General features: G+C 42.3%; 1 protein-coding gene across 2 annotated transcripts in view; it reads left to right on the top strand.

Annotated features, from left to right (window-relative positions):
* TET2 (tet methylcytosine dioxygenase 2) overlaps positions 1-18,374 on the top strand; it is a 69,393-nt gene extending 51,019 nt beyond the window's left edge. For both annotated transcript variants that reach the window (XM_083756247.1, XM_083756246.1), the window contains exons 3-10: positions 714-804; positions 2,702-2,795; positions 3,437-3,645; positions 5,707-5,857; positions 6,810-6,899; positions 10,553-10,690; positions 12,129-12,489; positions 15,550-18,374. In XM_083756247.1, the coding sequence (XP_083612373.1) occupies positions 714-804; positions 2,702-2,795; positions 3,437-3,645; positions 5,707-5,857; positions 6,810-6,899; positions 10,553-10,690; positions 12,129-12,489; positions 15,550-16,922 (2,507 nt within the window). In that variant the 3' untranslated portion in view covers positions 16,923-18,374. The remainder of the gene's footprint in view (positions 1-713; positions 805-2,701; positions 2,796-3,436; positions 3,646-5,706; positions 5,858-6,809; positions 6,900-10,552; positions 10,691-12,128; positions 12,490-15,549) is intronic.
* Positions 18,375-21,555: the final 3,181 nt, after the last annotated feature.

Raw genomic sequence — 21,555 nt, 5'->3', positions numbered from 1 at the left:
TCTTGGACTTGAGCTCCCATTAGCCTAAGGCGGTGTGGCCAGTGGTCAGGGAAAATGGGAGTTGTAGTTCAGCAACATATGGAGGGTCATAGGTTTCTTGCCTCTGTAATAAAGGGATTTTACCTTCCAATATTTCTGTACCAAAAAAGTAATAAGCAGAGGTGCTGACATACCAAAAGTCGAGAATATGCCCTATCTGATTTTCTTCCATTAGCTATTCCACAGCAATAACTTTCATTGATTCCTGATGGTAACAGGAACAGAGAAAATCCTAATTGACCCCTATTACAATAACTGTATTAACCATGCCTTATATAAAAAAAATACGTTCATCTGGCATTATGCATTAGAACTGCCCCAAATATTGCTCACTCTCTTGTTTGGTACAATAATTCCCTATTTGCATTTTTAATTTTTTTTAAAAAAAAACACGATTCCCAAGTGAAAACAGTAATGGTTTCCCTAGCCCTTCTACCAGTCCATGAATGATTTGGTGCACAGATGACCTACCAAGAGTCTTTGGGGTTGGTTTTACTCATATGTATAGTGCAAACAGGTCTTGTTACAGATTTCATTTAGATTTTTTTCCTGAAGTGAGTAAAATATGTATATAAGGTGAAACTATGCTTTAGTATGTAATATCTTTTAAAGACATTGTCAAAAGCATACTGCGTTAACCTTTTGTTTGTTTGTTTCTGTCTTCTTTTAAACAGAACAGATTATCGAAAAAGACGAAGGCCCTTTCTACACCCATCTAGGTGCCGGCCCTAATGTGGCTGCTATTAGAGAAATAATGGAAGAACGGTAATGAATTTGCTATGGCACACGGCAGATTAAAATTTATCCATTGTGCATGTCAGGATTTCCACACACACACACACACACATACACACACACCCTTGGTCTTTGCACACAAAGAAGACCACAACTGCAGACTCCCAAGTAATTATTTCGTAGGCTGGCTATTCCTGCTTTGCCAACACAGGGCACTGTGCTACTCACTGGAGGACGACAACATTTGACAGGTCGGCTGGCTTGCTGTCCTGATCTGCCCACTCTGAGGCAGATGCCAGCAACAGGGCCAGCCTGCCAAATTAGCGAATTGGCATTGACTGTAAAAGCAGGAAAGGACCTAGCATTCCCAGTCGGGCCACCACACATGCCAAGGTACATAGGGGAGATGGCAAAAGGCATATGCAGCTCAAGGAAAGAAAACCTCAAGCAGGCTACTCCACCAAAACAAAACAAAAACCACAACACAATTAAGAGTTCATCTTCCTTCTCTTTATTTACACTAAGGAATCTAGTACCATCCATTGAATTCCATAAAGCATGCATCCCCAGCCTGCAGCCCTCCAGATGTTTTGGCCTACAACTTCCATGATCCCTAGCTAACAGGACCAGTGGTCAGGGATGATGGGAATTGTAGTCTAAAGCATCTGGAGGGCTGAAGGTTGGGGATGCCTGCTAAAAAGGAATAAATGACCAGTTTTGGCTTCAAAAATTGGTCATTTTTTCTACAGCATAGTACTTTTTTTTTTAACAGCACATTAATCTGATATTAAGAGTATTAATCTGATATGCTGGGGTGAGGTCCCCCCCCCCCTATTCTGTGTTGTTAGAATCAAGTGGCAGCCAAACAAAAGCTATATGCAAATGAGATTTCATTGTATGTAAGGCACATATAATTGAAATTAGCTAATTTCTGGACTCTAGGTCTTGTTTCTCTTCAACACAAATTTAAGGGGGCCTTTATTCACCTAGCGGCAAATTTAAAGCACAGTCCACCTTTTTTTCAAGACGTTGCCTCCTTTTCCTCTGCACACTTACATTTCCATATATGTTTGATATGATAAAACAGTAGATTATCAGATGTAAATAACGAGCAGAATCCTTTTTCAGGTAATTAGTTCAATGTTTAAGCTCATTCTTTCTTAGAGCTGCTGTGCTAGAAATGCGATACAAATAGCTTTAGCCCTGTAGGGCAGGTGTTAATATTCTTCTAAGGACACTTCATACCTTTATTCTTTTGAGCAAAGGGATCAGATAGATATATCATAGAGTCATAGAGTTGGAAGGGACCCTGAGGGTCATCTAGTCCAACCCCCTGTAAATGCAGGAATCTCAATGAACGTATTGTCTCCTGAAAAGTATGGTGTGAGTTTCTTGAAGCATCGTGTATACACATAATAGCTACAAGTAAAGGATGTAATTTGAGGAAGAATGGATAAATAATGGCACAAGACTGACTCTGCTATATATAATCTAAACCACTGAGCCTCTTGGGCTTGCTGATCAGAAGGTCGGTGGTTTGAATCCCCACGACGGAGTGAGCTCCCGTTGCTCTGTCCCAGCTCCTGCCAACCTAGCAGTTTGAAAGCATGCCAGTGCAAGTAGATAAATAGGTAGCACTCTGGCGGGAAGGTAAACAATGTTTCCATGTGCTCTGGTTTCTGTTATGGTGTTCCGTTGCGCCAGAAGCAGTTTAGTCATGCTGGCCACATGACCCAGAAAGCTGTCTGCGGACAAACACCAGCTCCCTCGGCCTGAAAGCGAGATGAGCGCTGCAACCCCATAGTCACCTTTGACTGAACTTAACCATCCAGGGGTCCTTTACCTTTTACCTATACTTCATGTGAATCTCTGTTGCTCAGTTCAAATGTTAATACTTACTTTTATTCATTTGTTTGGATTTTTAAAGGTATGGACAGAAAGGCAAAGCCATAAGGATAGAGCGGATTGTCTATACGGGGAAAGAAGGCAAAAGTGCCCAAGGATGTCCTATAGCTAAATGGGTAAGCCTTTTTTTCCACTTGATCATATAAAAGATTTTTTTTTTAAGTTTAACAAAGAATACTAGTATTTGTTAGCTGTAAATATTCAGATCATTTTAAAAGAGAATATTACTATTTTGATTTTTTTAAGCCTCTGACCTAGGATAGATGTCAAAAGAGGTATTATAACTATGAAATGAGTTTATATATATATATAAATACCTAAACACAGACTGTATCTCAAAGTTCATGGCTGCCCAATCATGCAAAATTTGCAAAACAAAATGTATGCAAAGATGAAATGTAACCTAGTCAAAGTATTGGACTGAGCTAAGGAAAGTATAGTATTTTGAAAATGTACTTCCAATTAAAGGCCTCCCGAAGTTGGGAAATGCCTTGTATTTATTTAGGGTTCTGGTCCATCTAACCCAGTCTTGTCTGTTCTGATTGACATCTATCTAATATCTCAGGCAGGGGTCTTTCCCAGCCCTACTTTGAGATCACAGGGATTGAACCTAAAACCTTCTGCTCACAACACTGCAGTAAACTGTGCTACAGGCAGACTGGATATGAGCATAAATGTCTTCCTTAAACAGACATTCTATCATATCAAGCATCTCACTAAAAACCAGAAAACCTCGTTTGGGGGGTTGTATTTGCAGGTGATTCGTAGAAGTAGCACTGAAGAAAAACTCCTTTGTTTGGTACGGGAACGTGCAGGCCACAGCTGTGAAACAGCAGTGATAGTAGTGCTTATCTTGGTGTGGGAAGGAATTTCTCGAAGCCTAGCAGACAAGCTGTATTCCGAACTCTCCGAAACTTTAAGGAAGTATGGCACGCTAACAAACCGTCGCTGTGCTCTAAATGAAGAGTAAGTGATGTACTTGTTTCTCTCAAAATGTGATCTTGCTATAGCTTGAATGCCTAGATTTAAGGAACAATAATTCCTACTGAAGTCATGTACTCTATGTTCTCCTTTTCATGTTCTTAGCTGACATTGGTCATTGGTCTCACTGAAGTTATTGTCTTTATGTTGTCAGTAACCAAGAAAGTCATCTATGTTTAACAGAGAGCCCATTTCACCTCCCTTCTATCATTGCCACAATTCCCGTCACATTCAGTTCTGCAGCACACCCCTTTTGGGACTATGCCATGACAATATGCATGAGTGGTTGGAGTCTAGTTCCATGTCTACCATGATGCTGTTAATGTTCCTTGCTGCATCAAACTTCTTGCAACAAATTCTGCCCAGTACACGGAGTACCATATAGGGAGCAAGCTTCATTTGTGGTGCCTAGCTCAATGAAGTTACACAGTCTGCATACATGCCATACATTTAAAACACATTTCCCCCTCTACACAAAAAAGGATATTGGGAACTGTAGTTTGTTGGGGTGCTGGGAACTGCAGCTCTGGGAAGGGTAAACTGCACTTCCCAGGATTCTTTGTGGGAGGGTGTATGTTAGTGTATTGTGTCTTTGCAGCCCCAGTCATATTATGAAGACAACTTCCTGTTGGGTGTTCCCCTACCAATTTTCCTAAGGAACTCATATGGTTTCATGGAAATGTATTCCAATAGACATAATAATAATAATAATAATAATAATAATAATAATAATAATAATATTTTTTATTATTATTTATACCCCACCCATCTGGCTGGGTTTCCCCAGCCACTCTGGGTGGCTACCAAGATAATATTAAAATACAATAATCTATTAAACATTAAAAGCTTCCCTAAGACATAAATGGTCTTTCCAAATTAGCCCTCACTATGTATTTATTATACATCTTCAATGCCCTGAATAGCTACCCAGTTTTAGTGAGACAGGTGGGATTATTGTATGGCTCATCTGGCCATGTGCTTTGATGGCTTTTAACAAGACCTATTGCAATACCAACAAAGACAGAACCATAGAAGACCAATAAGAATACCCTATAGCAAAGTACCTCTTTCCAAGGCATGGTAAAAATGGTGTACTGGGTTTGCACGACTGTGCCAGGTGTATTGGAATTTTGTGAATACATAGGATTGCCTCCAGCATGGCCTTTCCACAAACAGGGGAGGTCCTTCTGTTTGCAGAAGGGTCTTTTGATCTGCAGATAGAAAGAGATGGAGGTGATTTTTGGCCATTCTTTCCCTCTGCAGCCACCCAGCAGGCTTGTGCCCAGAATGTTCTGGGTGTCTCTCAAAACCACTGGGAATAAATTTGGGGAGTGGAGGTGTTGCAGGAAGGAAAGTCAGTAGACATCACACTTTACCTCCTCCTATCAGCTGGAGCAATTCATGAGTGTCCCACCACTCATGGGATCTCTGGACCTATTCAATATAATTCAGAGCTAAGGTGCCCTCCTTTGGTTTTCATTTTTTAATAAAGTAATTGTTTACAGTGCAATACTATGTATGAATACACAGAAACAAGTCCCATTGAGCTGAGTGGTTCTTCTTCACAGTATGTATGGAATTGCAACCTTAATGTGAACTGCTGGTTTTCAGAAGCTTGTAAGGAAACCACTTTCATACGTGCACATGCACACACACCCCTACACACGTAGAAGGTTGTTGTTTTGCTTCTGTATCAAATATCTATAGATGAAGGTAGAACACAAGCAATTGACTTCACTTACAACCACTCTTGGTACTATTAAAGGCTTTTCATAGAAGATGATCAGTTGTCTGCAGTTTGCTCTGGTTGCAACAACATCATGGCCAAGACTTCCTTAGACACATGGCCAAAGGGTGGCTCTCTTTTCCTACAAACTTTTATTAGAGGCCTGTTGAAGGGTTCTTCAGGAAGTGCAGAAGTTGGGCGTAGTGCATATAGCTGCAAAAAAATTATGATGTGTAAAAAAAATTTCCAGGCAGGGATTCTTTGCAGGTGTCCACACTATGCTTTTAGGTTGCTACAAATGCAGTTCTTTCCTTTCTTAGGCGAACTTGCGCTTGCCAAGGCCTGGACCCCGAGAGTTGTGGCGCATCGTTTTCCTTTGGCTGCTCGTGGAGTATGTACTACAATGGGTGCAAGTTTGCCAGAAGCAAGATCCCAAGGAAGTTTAAACTATTGGGGGATGATCCAAGAGAGGTAGGGACTAAATAGATGGCATGTGTGGCACTCTCCAAAGCATTTCTATTCTAGTTGTGGTAGCTGCTCCCAGACTTTGGAACCCCCACCCTAGAGGTGTTAAGACTGGCTCCCTCTTTGTTGTCCTTCTGCCTGCAAGTGCAGGTGTTCTTGTTGGAACTGACTGCTTTGAATATAAAGGCTGGTGCTTTCTTATTGTAATCCTTTGCATGGTTTAAATAGATTATATATAGTTTTAATCCTATCCATGTTCAATGGTTTTTAAATTATTGGTTTCCCCACCCCCTGTGATTTTAGCAGTTCTTGTTTTAATCAGTAAACTGCCTTGAGTATTTGTCAGGGAAAAGGGTTGGGAATGAATGAATGAATGAATGATAAGACAAAACTCAATTTTTAAAAAATGACTCTTAGTGTCAGATGATGGTCTTAAGTTTTGTCAAAGTACAACATTCCACCCTAGAATGGTATTTATTTCTAAGTGTTTCCATCTACCTCTTCTGTCTGACGCAGGAAGGTGAGGAACCTTTCTGAAATCAGGGGCTGCATTCCTTTAGGGGGAAGTGGGCAGGGCCTGAATGCAGGTAATGGGTAGAGTCAAGGTCAGAAGTGAGCAGGATACCCTTTCCCTCCTTCCTTCCCCTTCTCACACACATGCACAGAAACAAATTTTTCATCTTTTCTCCATTCCCCCTTCATTCATTTTTTAGCTGCCAAGCCAGCAGTTTCCCTGGTTTATTTGCAAATTCAAAATTCCTCTGTTTTGTAACCTTAACTTTCCTCTGTGTTTGCTGATTTACTAGCATTGCATATTGTAACTGCAGTAACTTAATCTATTGCAATATCTCCATTCCATCTCCCCCTTTTGGGGCTTGTAATGGATAATTAGGGCTACAATGTAAACTTAATACAGTTGAATGTTAACACGCAAAATCACTCCTTTACTGAAAAATAGGAAGAAAAGCTGGAGTCCAATTTGCAAACTCTCTCGACTCTGATGGCCCCCACTTACAAGAAACTGGCACCTGATGCGTATAACAACCAGGTAGGCTAAAAAATGGGTGGGGTGCTAGTTATCAACACTAAAACAACCTGATTTATTTTGCAATCACATTAAGTTTCATTATAATAATAAGTCTTTGGCAGAGACCTTGGGAATCTGAAGTTTAAAAAAAGCTTGAATAACATCTTTAGAGTACATTTAAACACCACATGCTTCTTATTTTAGAGTAATTAGTTGGAAATAGCTACCACTCCTAAGATCACTCTGTGCTGTGACTAATGCAAATTAGAATTGTTGTAAATGTACTTATGATAATGGAGGAAAGTGGGATAAAAATTACTTCTAATTATGTGAAGCTGGACTTCCGGGTTGGCGCCATCGCCGAATGGCGGACTCCCTCCGAGCTCCGGAGGGAGCCTGCTCGGCAGGGGCTGGGTCCTACCGCGCCGGCGACGCGGGGACCCTCAAAAACCATGGGCGCTGAAACCCATGGACATGGTGACTCGGATGGCACCTTTTGCGCTCCCCCCCGGCCCGCGAAGGAGCCTTTTTAAAGGCTACGGAACGTGTGACGGGGGGGGGGTGCTTTGAGTCCTCTGCTTCCCCTGCCGAGCGAAGCCGCATGCCATTCGACGGAGAGCGCTGACTTCTTCTATTGAAAATCTGGACCTAAAAGAATAACCCGTGAGTAATTGGAACCTGGACTAAAAAGGGGGACAAATTTTTAAAAAATTCGGAGCGAGCGGGGGAGGCGCAAAAAGGAAGTCAGCCCCCCCCCTGTTGTAGAGGAGTTAAAGCAAAGGATTTGACATCTAAGATCGAGTGCAACCCTATTTTTACAAGGATATTAATTTCGCGACGGAAAACTATAAGACAGAGCTGGAGGAGAAAAGTGGAATTGATTTAAAAGTAAACCCCCCCCCCCGGAACCCTGGGAGCGTTTTGTGAGAGTGCCGGGAGAAGACAAAGAGATGTTTTGACAGCTGTCAAAGAGCTGTCAAAGCAGAAGAACAAAATGAGAACTTTGTTACAAGGACTTTGCCGGTTACATTTGTTATAAATTGGATACAAATTGTTTAAAACAAGGAATAACAAGCTATTTGGACTGATTGGGGTGATCTGGAAGGGAACTGAGTTATTGCAACCCACCTAGAGGAGCCGAGGGATATTACAAGTTGTTGACATGGAATTTGAATAGAACTTTCTATCTCCTGGGAAACTGCAGAAATGGAACACTATTTTGACTACAGAGGCTGACATACTAAAGAAGACAATAGACTTATCTATTGAAAAATGGAAGGGACTTGGCATTATGTTTCGTTCCTGAATAACAGAGCCTCTGTAGCTGAATTTGAAGCTTTTGGAATTAGAACATTTGTGCAGGAAAACAGGGGGGAAAAAAGAAAAGGAGAGAGATCAACAAGAACAACAAGAATAACAAGAATAACAAGAATTGGATAAAGTTGAAAGAGGGAACATTTGGGACATCCAGACCTGAAAGGTTTAAAGAAATAAAATTGGAGTTTTTACTCCTAATGTATAAAAATCTGGATGGAAAAAATGGGCCTTTTTGAGACAGACTCCTTCCAAGATTGGACATTCGAAATTAAAGATGACTGGTAAAGGACTATGGCTTAAATAAATTGTGGGAGCTCCAGGAAGACATCAGATGTTGATAAATTTTGGGAACGCAACCGGGAAAAGGGGGAGGGAAATTTGGAATCCAAAGGGTGTTAAACTACATTTTATTTCATTATATTTTAATCTGTAATGTATGCTAAAGGGGGGAACGCGTGGAAGGGAACAGGTCGATTTTAGGAGATGGGAAAATATTTTTAAATTGGGTCAATGACAATAAGTTCAAAATTTGGGATAAGAAATTGCTGAACTTATAAGTAAGAATTGGAATACAAGAGGGGGAGGGGAGGGGAAGTCCTGGAAAGATGTTATGGAAAACAAGATTTTAAATTTGGATGTTTTGTTTTTTATTTGGTTGTAATTGGAAACTTTTAATAAATATTATTTAAAAAAAAAACTAATTATGTGAAGCTGAACAATGGATGAAACATGTTAAGGAGTTATTTGGGACTTCTGATCTTGTATTGAAAGTAATGGCCAAATCCCCAAGAAAGACTTCCTCAGGACTTCCCAAGGTTCAGATCTTCCCCACACCAGAATTCCTCAGCTTCTGGCAGCAGTTGATCTTGCATGTTCTTCATGGCACTGATTGCAGTGGTGCAAAAAATTAACTCTGCTAGTAAACTTAGGCTGGGATTTTTTCATTTCACACAGTATAATGTCACTCCATGAGATGCTCCTTATATACTTTGAATTGCCCCAATACATTTGATTACAACACACATCTAATACTATCCCATAATCACTAATATATATATATATATATATATATATTTGCTTTCGTAGATTTTCACGGGTACAGGAATGCAGGTTTTGGTGTCCTCGGGTGTCTTCCCGTGTAAAAGTTTACTTTTACACGGGAAGACACCCGAGGACACCAAAACCTGCATATATATATATATATATATATATATCCACCAAATTCTGCACAAAAGTGGCATAGGAGCCACCTCCTAGAGGCCAAGATCCCTTCACCCTTCCCTAAAATATTTGAGGGGCCTGAGACCCCTGCCCCAGAGTTGATGTGCATTGCCATTCAAGTGGTGTGTGTGCACCACATCCCGTGTTCAATTATGTGAGGCAGGGCTTACCTGGGCCCCACAATATTTTATTTAAGTTGGCACCCCTGCATTGTGGGAACCCAAAGACTGGGGCTCTTTGATGCTGCTGATTCTTTCCTCCTGTACAGTCATACCTCGAGTTGAATACGCTTTGGGTTGAGCGCGTTCGAGTTGCGCTCCGCAGCAACCCGGAAGTAACGGAGCGCGTTACTTCCAGTTTTCACCGCTCGCGCATGCGCAGACACTCAAAATGACGTCATGCGCATGCATGGTAGCGGTGAAACGCAACCCGTGAACGCGCCGTCGTGTCTTGCATTCCGTTCGGGATGCAAATGGGGAATTCTTTGTCTGTTGCCGCAGTGACTGAATAAATCATACTTAAAAGCTTTTTTGTTTTCTCCTGGCTCCTTGAACCACCGGGAGGGGAGGGAGAGATTCCTCAGGCTTGACATGGCGTGTAGAAAGCCCACTAACAAAATTACAGTTTCTTGTAAGCTGCAACAAGCACCTTTTTTAAAAAAAAAGTTTGAGCAGGCTTCCTAGCTGCTACAGAAAGCAGTGCCACTGGTATTCTCCAGGTCACCTCACCCAGAATGCATTGCCAAGCCTACCTGCCCAGTAATGAGTTAAGGAGGGGGTCCAAGAAAGCCAGTTTGCCACTTCCATATGCCTGACACCATTGTCTCATTCTGCCACCTCATTGGGCCATCCCTGAGGTCTGATACTTGGTAGCTTATTAGCAGTGCTGACTTCAGGGAGTCTGGTGGTCTTCCATCACTGTCCTTGCCCTAAAAGGTTTTGACTTCAACGCTGTAATGGATTTACCCCCAAAGAGGTTACTTGGCCTCTGCACTCCACATGACAAATCAAAATAATCCAGCTAGGTCAAAAAAAATAAAAACAAACACAGCTGAGACTATGATTTCCTCTGGGATAATACAGCATTTTAAAATTAGACTTTTTCAGTAATGCGTGTGTGCGCTTGTTTTGTTTCAGATTGAATATGAACACAGAGCACCTGAGTGCCGTCTGGGTTTAAAAGAAGGTCGTCCGTTCTCAGGGGTCACTGCCTGCCTGGATTTCTGTGCTCATGCTCACAGGGACTTGCATAATATGCAGAATGGCAGCACACTGGTAAGTCAGTGATGCATGCAGCCGTACTCATGCAGAACTAATTTCCTCTATTAAGTTCATTATTTTTTTCATAATCTGTATTTCTATTAAATTGGCACATGATGGCTGTCGGGGGGGGTGTGTGAGAGAGAACGGCAAAATGCTTACATGAAGAGGAATGTGAAACCCTCCAGACTTTTAATTAAAAGATGATGGAGATTCCCAGGGTTCATTCTTAAAATCCTTGCTCCTAGCCTTGCTTTTATTACACAGCGAAACAATATAAGACTAGGAGAGCTCAAGAGCTATGTGGTTATAATCAGCTCCTGAATGGGAAGTTTAACTTGCAAAAAGTGCAAAATCTGACATCTTCATTTGAATCCTGAGACTCTAAAGTTCCCAGCTGGAGGCAGAGGGAAGCACATTCCCTTTAAAGCTGAGAAAACCAAAGGACTTTCTCAGAAAGTCGTGTGCTTCAACTCCCAACAGCATGTTTTGGGTATGCCAACTAATCCAGTGTCCCTTCTCTCCCTTTATCACGACGGGTCCTAAGTAAACCTCCTAAAGACAGCCAGGGTGGTGTAGTGGTTAGATTGTTGGACTAAGACCCAAGAGACCAGGATTCAAATCCCCACTGGCCCACTTTGGGCCAGTCACACATTCTCAGCCTGTCCTATCTCACAGGGTTGTTGTGAGGTTAAAATGAAGAGGGGGAGAACCATGAATGCCATCTTCAGCTCCTTGGAGGAAAGGTGGAATATAAATGTAATAAATAAATCCATCAATAGTTTTCAAGTGGGCACTGGAATGGCACTAGGTGGGTGTTGCTATGCTTCAGTCATTTGAAGAGGCACCCTTAACTGGATGTCAGCTCTTCCCCTTTCTTGGACGTCACTTTGTTTTCTGACTCACCTGAGGATCGGTCATTTTTCACTACTGCTGTTGTGGCCCCCACTCTCTCCGTCTAACCCAGGGGTCTGCAACCTTTAAGACAAAAAGAGCCACTTGGACCCATTTCCGAAGAAGAAAAAAAACTGGGAGCCGCAAAACCATTGCGACATTTAAAACAAATATATCTCCAGAGCCGCGATCTGACAGCGGGTGGGAAGGTGACGTCGGGACAGTGCGTGACTAACGCACGCACCGCCCCCATGCGACATCACAGCCAGTACAGCGCCCGTCACAGTGGGGAGTGTCAGGGCGCACAATGCGCCTCCTCCCCTCGCTAGTATCCGCCCCGGAGCCGCGGCAAAGGTGTAAAAGAGCCACATGCGGCTCCGGAGCCGCGGGTTGCAGACCCCTGGTCTAACCTGTTTCACAGAACTGTTGAGAGAATGCCACCTTGCCCTTATTGCAGAAAAGATGGGATAATAAAGCAAATAAGCCCATTAGAGACACATGCCATGCGACAGACCTTTGTGTTCTTGTCATGCTAAGAGGGCATTCTTTGTTTTAACAGGTCTGTACGCTCACCAGAGAAGACAACCGTGAAATTGGCCAGACGCCCGAAGATGAGCAATTGCATGTACTCCCTTTGTACAAAATCTCCAACGTGGACGAGTTTGGAAGTGCAGAAGGTCAGGAAGAGAAAAAACGGAATGGCAGCATTCAGGTCCTTAGCTCCTTCCGGAGAAAAGTAAGGATGCTTTCTGAGCCAGTTAAGACATGCCGGCAAAAAAAGTTGGAAGCTAAGAAAGCAGCCACCGAGAAGCTTGCTGCTATGGATAATGGGTCTAGCAAACACGAGAGAGAGAAGTCGAACGCAGCACGCCAAAAGCAGGCCATCTCAGAAGCATCGGGTCATGCAAAGCAGTTAGCAGGTATGGTTTGTAATGAGTACGGACCATGGTTCATGGTTCTGTTTCCTGTGCCGTTTGTATTATTTACACTCAAGATAAGGGTGAGGCAGGTTAGGTGGCAGGCAGTGCATGTGTTCAGCTTTTAGTGTCTTCTATAGCAGTGTTTCCCAACCTTGTGCCTCCAGCTGTTTTTGAACTACAACTCCCATCATCCCTGACTAGCAAGACCAGTGGCAAGGGATGATGGGAATTGTAGTCCAAAAACAGCTGGAGGCACAAGGTTGGGAAACACTGTTCTATAGGTCAGTGAACAACTTCAGAATATATGTAGACGGCGTTTCATTTACTTAAGGTATTCGTATACTGCCTTTCCTTACACCAAAGCGGTGTTTGATTCAAGCTATAGACTTCAACCCATAGTTGTTTGAACATACTTGCTTATACCAATTCAGGCAATGTGTCCCTCTCCATCGCCCAATAATGCCTGCTTTGACTGGCCGCAGCTCTTCTGAAGCATTCACCTGATGTGCAGATGGAGGCAGCCAATGGTCCACCCAGCAATTCCATTGCCTTTTCCTTGATAAAGCACGTGAAAAGTATGTTAGAAGTAAATAATTCAAGACTTTATTTAGGGCCAATCTTACTGTGATCATATATATATATATATATATATATATATATATATATATATATGCATCTAGTGGGAGCTTTCATTCCCATGTAAGTAGCGTCATTTGAGAGGGAAGCTTTTAAGGTTTATGTTGTCCATCCCCACCTATTACAGCTACCCTGGGTGCCATTTACAAATATCTAAAGTGCACAGAAGGAGGGAGAATAGCAATAAGGCATTTAACATATCTGGGTTAGCCCTTAGGCTTCTATCCGAATGGTTCTCTTGAATAAGTATGAAGACTGAACAACCTCTTAGTGCGCAGAAATGCCCTTACAGCCTTCAGGGTTCCTATTTTTTTCTGTGGGCAAACAAGACATAAGCTGTAAAAAGCTGTGTGTATACAATCTGCTAAGGATGTTCTTTCCCTAGCCATGTCAAGCACAGAGAAATACAAACAGTGGGGTTCTTGTTGTTTAACTTTTCCTTGCTTACTTTCTTACTCTCACAAGACAAACTGTACTTAACAACTTGTTAGGCAAGAGGGTTTAGGGTGGTTGTGTTGCACTTACATTGTGGAGGTCACAGACAGTTCATTCCAGAGGAAAGCAAGCTGTGGGGCTTTCTTTCTGTCCTGCAGCCTCCCTGAGTCCTTGAAAACCACCTCTGAGAACTGGGAGATGGAGGGCCCAAGCACTACCTGCAGGCTTTATATAAGCATCCAGTTGGCCATTGTGGGAACAGAATGTTGGGATAGATCAGGGGTAGGCAACCTAAGGTCTGCGGACCAGATGCGGCCCAATCGCCTTCTAAATCCAGCCCATGGATGGTCCAGGAATCAGCATGTTTTTACATGAATAGAATGTGTCCTTTTAATTAAAATGCATCTCTGGGTTATTTGTAGGGCCTGCCTGGTGTTTTTACATGAGTAGAATGTGTGTTTTTATTTAAAATGCATCTCTGGGTTATTTGTGGGGCATAGGAATGTGTTCATTTCCCCCCAAAAAATATAGTCCGGCCCACCACATGGTCTGAGGGATGGTGGACCAGCCCATGGCTGAAAAAGGTTGCTGACCCCTGGAATAGATGGTATGACATGGCAATGGGTGATCTTATGTTACTTTCTTATGGCTGTGCTGGGAAGAGGCAGCATCCCTGTTTTCTCTTCAGTGGATGGAAAAGGCACAGAAAGGGGCAGCCAAAATGATCAAGGATCTGGAACACCTATGAGAAAAGGTTGCTCATTTGGGGGACGTTTGGGGTTAGAAAGAAAGCAAGGAAAGAAAGTCAAGATTATAAGTGGTGTGGAGAAAATGATTAGGGAGACCTTCTCCCACTCTCATAATGCATTATGAGTGAAGCTGAATGTTGGGATCTTTAAGACAAACAAAAGAATGTACTTATTTACATAGCACAATGTTCCCAATTGGTGGTCCACAGACCCAGTGGGTCCACAGAACCCACCCAGGGGGTCAATGGCACCATTCGCATATCAAAAACTGCCATAGATATGTCAAAAATTTCAAAAGTAGGGGATCCGGTCCACGGCTTGGCTTTTGAAAAACAAGGGGTCCACAATACTTAATTAATTGGGAACCACTGACATAGCATATAGCTGAGTTATAGAATTAACAAATGTAAGATTTGGTGATTGCAACCACCAGCAGGTTTAAAAGGGAATTGGGCTTTGTACACACTGCTCTTTATAACCAGTGTGCTCTCATTGCTGATTTGGTAAGCAGTGTGTGCATGACATTAGCTATCCTGCTGTTTGTTATGAAATTCTGCATATTCATCCATTCTCTCTAAATCAGCTTCGATCATAATTGAGAAAAAGATGTTCAGTAGGGCCATCTTTTTCTCCCCTCCCCCTTTTCTTCCCCAACTTTATACTGCATATGACACTAATGCCTCACAACAAATGTAATTGAAATGTAGAAAGCACAACCTGAAAAAAGAGACAATGCAAGCACTTTTGTAAATGAAGAAAATCTTTAATGAAAATTGTTCTTTTAAAGAGAGAGAGAGAGCAGCCTAGCTGGCAATGCGTGCACAGCCTTAGATACACTGATAAGGCTATCAGTTGCTCCTGGTCACGATGGTGAAATGTTATCTCCAATATCCGAGACAGCATGCGCCTCTTGAATAACAGGCACCAAAGAGCACAAGTAGGAGAAAGCTTTTGTCTCCTTATTCTGCTTGTGGGATTTCCACGGGCATCTCATTGGCCACCGTGAGAATAAAATATTGGAGCAGATGGGCCTTTGGACTGACCCGTGGTGGTATTACTTATGTTCTTAATAGCAGGGGAGAACTCTCCTGTGCTGAGCTGCACCAACCTCTTTGAGGGGTTGGAGTAGCAGTGCCTCTCCTAATACACAAGAAGCCAGAAAACGATTCCTGTACCTGTGATAATTGGTGTTCTTACCTCCTAAAGCTATTTCTTCCTCTCTCTCTTTCACCTTCCACAGATCTGTTACGTCTTTCAGGACCAGCCATGTCACAGCAGAAGCTCTACCAACATCCGCACCATGCCCTCCCTACTAAACCTCAGTCAAACCACATCAACTCATACACTGCTTCAGGTCCCGCAAACCTCTACATGGGTTTGCCAAATCCAGCCAATCCCTATCCAAACTCTTCACATGCCTCAGATCCTTATGGTGGGTCCAGCCCCATGAATATCTACCCAACGTCTTCGCAACCTGCAGGAGCTTATTTGAATTCTCCTGGTCTCATGAATCCCTATTCTGTACACTTGGGTCAAAATAACCAATATCCGCATTATCAATGCAACGGAAACTTGCCTCTGGAGAACTGTTCCTCCTACTACAACTCCTATTCGCCTCAGCCTCAGCATATGGACTTGTTTAGGTATCAGAGCCAAGACTCTCTATCTAAGCTAAGTCTACCTCCAATTCATACACTATATCAGCATAGGTTTGGAAACAACCAGAACTTTGGGCCCAGGTACTTGAATTATGGAAACCAAAATGTGCAGGTAGATGCTCTCAACAGTTGCACAATTAGACCAAATATTCAGCATGCAGGTTCCTTCCCTCCTTACCCCACACATGAGGCTGATGGTCCTTTTATGGACATCGCCTCTAGACTGAAATCAAATCTAAATAATCCAAGTGTGGACTACATGAATAAAAATGGCGACCATCTCTACCCCCCTCCGCACTTAACACATGACTACCACCCTGCCGCGGGTATGTTCAGTGGCCCTGCTCATCCACTCCACCTCCAGAACAAGAATAACCAAAATGGGTTGTCAAACATGCTTCCAGGTCTTAACCACAATCGGACTGCTTCCCAAGAAGGCGCAAATAAAACTGAGGTGCTCCCGCCAGAAGATCCCGATGACGTCTGGTCAGACAATGAGCAGAGCTTTCTGGATCCAGATATAGGTGGTGTGGCGGTCGCCCCGTCGCACGGGTCAATTCTCATAGAGTGCGCGAAACGTGAGCTCCACGCGACGACCCCGCTGAAGAACCCTAACAGGAACCACCCCACAAGGATATCGCTCGTCTTCTACCAGCACAAAAGCATGAACGAGCCAAAGCACGGCCTAGCTTTGTGGGAGGCCAAGATGGCGGAGAAGGCGAGGGAGAAAGAGGAGGACTGCGAAAAGTACGGTCCGGATTATGTGCCTCAGAAAGTGCATGGCAAGAAAGTGAAGCGGGAGCCGGCTGAACTGAATGAGAATTTGGAGCCAACCTACATGCGTTTCATCAGGTCTCTTGCACAAAGGACTATGTCTCTCACCACAAACTCCATGGTTACCACATCTCCATATGCCTTTACACGGGTTACAGGGCCTTACAACAGATATATATAAACATCAGATCTTCGTTCATTACCTCATCTGTTTTTTGTTTTTGTTTATGTTGGTAGGTAGTCGTTCTTTTTAGGCTGGAGACAAGGGAAAAGGGCAAGAGACAGTTTTTTTTCCCCCCCTTTTCTTTTTAACTTGTCAATGGGAAAACCTCCTTGTACCAGCAAAAGAGGTAACATTGCCAACACATCCATTTGGTAACTGGTCACAGGTAACACGTTAACAACTAAAAACCAAAGCACCCTATGCAAATTTAACGTTGAAATACTGGCTTGACTACTTACTGGAAGACAGAGAATCTGTATGCATAACCTTTAAAATTTTTATATCTGTGACCATTTAAATGAAAGCAAGTTAATTAAGAGAAGTTTGTTTTTAAAGTAAAAATACTGTAGTATTTCAGTAGCAAAAATTTTAAATTACCAACTGGTGCTGAATCTATGATGTGCTGAAATACTGGAAATGCAGCTTTTTAACATGCAGGGGTTTGTTTGTTGCTGTAATCTTAATCTTGACTTGATTTTTATTAATCAGGATAGCGACATATATTACATAAAGAATACGAAGCAAAACACTGAATTTGTTTGGCTATTCTAAAACATGGTGCTATGTATAAGAATGGTGTCTAATGCAGCAGCTGAACAGTTTTAATGCCTTTTATAACCATGAAAACGTTAAAAAGTATGCTGTGCTCTCCTTAAACAGCAAACAGGACCTTTTTATTTTTGTGTTTGTATCCAAATTGTATTTGTTTGTAATCTGGTGCTTAAAAGAAAAAAAACACACCCAGTTTTTAAAATATGGAAATTGTGCTCAGGCAGGACCAAGATCCAGCAAAGCTTATATATGAGCAGTAGGGTGACTCTGTGTGAAGCTCTCTGGAGCTTTTCATTATGGTTGGTTGCATGGGCAAAGAAGCAAAAGCAACATTTTAAACTGAACAGCAGTCTGCCTTTTCAGCAATGGAAGTTTCAGAGACAGCATCCAAACAGCAGCCTGTTTGGGACATAACACTAAGACATTGTTTACTGTACATGAATGAGCAGAATCAAGGCTTGGGTATGCATGCTCTTCTCCTCCATGGGTATAGCCAGTGGGGCCCCTGCCCACCCCACCCCCAAATCAAGTACAGTGGTACCTTGGTTGTCAAACTTAATCTGTTCCTTCGACTCCCAGAATGGTTCAAAAACCAAGGCGTGGCTTCCGATCAGCTGAAGAAGCTTCCTGCACTCAGTCGGAAGCTGTGGAAGCCCCATCAAACATTCAGCTTCCAAAAAAGGTTTGCAAACCACAACACTCACTTCCGGGCTTGCGGTGTTCGGGAGCCAAAATATCTGAGTACCAAGGCGTTTGACAAGCAAGGTATGACTGTAAATAATACTTAACTCCAAGTAGAAAGAATCAGAATATTTGAAATTGAAATGCTCACTGAGGTGCCACTATCTCCCTCCCTAGCGAGCGTTTCCCTAGAAAAAGTCAGTGCCGGCTTTTGTTACAGTTATGCATGTAGCATATCATTTCAGCCATTCTCTACAGAACATCAGAATTTAGGATACTACTGCAGTGTGTCTAACTGGCTATCTCTCTTGCTTAGCTATACACCACTTGTACCATAGAGCGGTCATTCAGTACCTTGCGGAAAATAAAGACCTGGCTAATGTCAGGGAAGCATCTCAATGGGCTAGTTTACTGAGTGAAAAAGGAGGAATTTGAGAAGGGAGTGCTGAACAGATTTTCAGCAAATCCAATAAAACTTGTTTGAGTTTAGATTTTTTAAAAATAAATTAAGATGAAGAAAGGCATTTTCTTTGTAATTTTGCTAAATATACTTGTTAACTGCATGGAAGGTACTCCCTGGTGTTAATATTTTATTTAAATTCCTCATTTTCAATTGACTGTGAAGATTTTGACAGATTTTTCTGAGCACCCTGGGTCAAAAGAAATTTAATCCCCAGTGGTCACAATCCTAGACTTCCCTGTTTGAACCCTTGGGGAAACTACAGTAAAAAATAATAATTCAAAAAGCCTCTAGCTGGGTGCAAATTTATTTCCCATGTGCATTATGGTTGTTTGGGACTGCAGTCAGAATTGCTACCTGTGAGCAGTTCACTAAGGCTACTTTATATGCTATATGAGTAGGGTTATGTTATCAGTGCAGGGACGCAGGTGGCGCTGTGGGTTAAAGCCTCAGCGCCTAGGACTTGCCGATTGAAAGGTCGGCAGTTCGAATCCCTGCGGCGGGGTGCACTCCCGCTGCTCGGTCCCAGCGCCTGCCAACCTAGCAGTTTGAAAGCACCTCCGGGTGCAAATAGATAAATAGGGACCGCTTACCAGCAGGAAGGTAATCGGCGTTTCCGTGTGCAGCTCTGGCTCGCCAGATGCAGCTTTGTCACGCTGGCCACATGACCCGGAAGTGTCTCCGTACAGCGCTGGCCCCTGGCCTCTTAAGTGAGATGGGCGCACAACCCCAGAGTCTGTCAAGACTGGCCCGTATGGGCAGGGGTACCTTTACCTTTACCTATGTTATCAGTGCAGTACCACAGCACTGGAACATGCCATGTTGCTCCCTAAGACACCGTGAGAATGGGATGCTGAAAAATATGGCCCATTGACTTGATTTCACAGGCTCTTATGTTTCTGTGTTCTTAGTTCCCACTTTTAATACCTAGCCCATCCCTTCCTCTGGCTTGCTATATTTCTGCTGGAAATATTGGATTTTAAAAATATTTTCTTGGTGGCGCTATGCTTCAGCAAGGAGACTTACAATCTATTGTGCAGAGACGGAATAGCATACTGCTGACTAAAGTAAATAGTGTGATAAAGGCAAAAATCAAGGGTTTGAGTCCTCTAGAAAGACCCCTCAGCCCAATAGCCCTTAGGCTGCCTGCCCATATAAGCTCTGTTGGATCTCATTTGAATGCATCCATCAAGTCAAGGCCTGATTAAGGAGAAAAAATAATAGAAATGTGTGGGGTTGTTTTATTTAATGGTGCTTGAAAAGTACTTTGTCTGCCTGAAGCATTGGCAAACACCACTGGGGTACTAAAACGTGTTAGAAGCTTATTTTATCTTTGGGGCAAATCCATGTAAAAGAGCCTCAATACTATGCTTTTTCAAAAATAAAAATGGGAGGGGCAATTTCAATCTTGAGAAGTAGCAGGGGAGAGTGATTATCCCTTTCCCTGCAGCATCCTTTCCTCCCCCCGCCCCTAAAAATAGGGGTTGAGACTATGTAGATAAGCCTCTTACTTAAACATCTACTGGTGTACAAGAGGAACATCTGCTTTTAAAGGCAGAATCATGCTTGGGTTGAATGGATGCAAGGCATTGCCTTTACAACACACTCTGCCCCCCCCCCCAATCTTCCAATTCCTTGGTGCTCATCTTACACAGCTGTACTGTGAATATGTTTTTCCTTACCATTATGATGACGAGTGTATCCCTCAAATCGTATATACATTTTGTTTTTGTTTAATATTAGCTTCGGATAATTAACAGCATGGGTTAGACTTGATAATTGTGTAGTTTAGTCTACTTTTTTTTTTTTAAGGATCCATAAAAGTTCTCCAAATAGCTGGGCAGACTGAGGTGTTCAATGGATTATTTATGTTACAGTATACGTCACACTGCTCAGTGTAAGGTGCCCATCTTCGCTAGGAAGGTTTGAGTAGAATCAAGACACGAGATACAGGGTTATTCTGTGCGATTCTGTCGTGGGGGGGAAAGGATACAGAACAGGCAGCTGGCTTGCTGTGGCGGGTTTTTAAATTGGTAATTTGTATTAAACAAAATGCAAGCAAAAGAGATGTATAGTAAGTAACTTAACTTGTAAACAATTTTTTTTAATGCTTTAGTATTTTAATACTGTACAAATATATAAATATAAATCTATTATATATCTAGATATATATATACATAGATATATATATATGGGTTTGGAGCTGAATTCACATCACGGTGCTACTCAGCCTGCTATTAAAATATAATGTGATCTAAAAATACATTAAAATGTTTGAATGATGTTCCTACTTGTCATATACCTCAACACTAGTTGGCAATAGGATGTTAAACTGGGAGCGGAAGCTTATAACGTTATATCACCTTCCCTTCCGTCTCTTCCCCTCTGATTCTTTGAAAAACAAGATATTTTTTCTCTCTCATTCGCTACTTGATATTATAGCAAGTATAACTTGAACTTTGACTTTTTAATATTTTTGTTCTAAAAATTCAGGGATATATCAGCTCATGATCTCCTTTGTAAGCCAACATATCATCCAAGTGTGTGAGAGAGTAGGGGTGAGAATGAGTGTGCGAGAGAGAGAATATTGTGTGAGGGTGTGTGAATGTGTTGTGAATGTTGATCAAAATATTATCCTTGAGGGTTTTTATTTTATTCTATTCTGTTCTATTGTTTGAGGATTCAATCTTTATCTTTCTCTAATACTTGTAAATGTACTGATGGCGATTAAAGCTATATTTTGTGTAAATTCATCCGCTCCTTTATACAGTGATGAGAGTGTTTTAACGATTTAAACTCTGCTTTCTTCTGGGAGAGGTTGTATGGCCCAGTCACAAAATGGAAAGCAGAATGCACTGAGCAGTCAAAAGGGAAACTGTAAAGCAAGGGAGGGGGGAA

The sequence above is a fragment of the Podarcis gaigeae genome, assembly GCF_964106915.1.
Source record: "Podarcis gaigeae genome assembly, chromosome: 9".
Classification (NCBI taxonomy): domain Eukaryota; kingdom Metazoa; phylum Chordata; class Lepidosauria; order Squamata; family Lacertidae; genus Podarcis; species Podarcis gaigeae.
The sequence above is the reverse complement of the archived record's forward strand: the minus strand, read 5'-3'. Positions and strand labels throughout refer to the sequence as shown.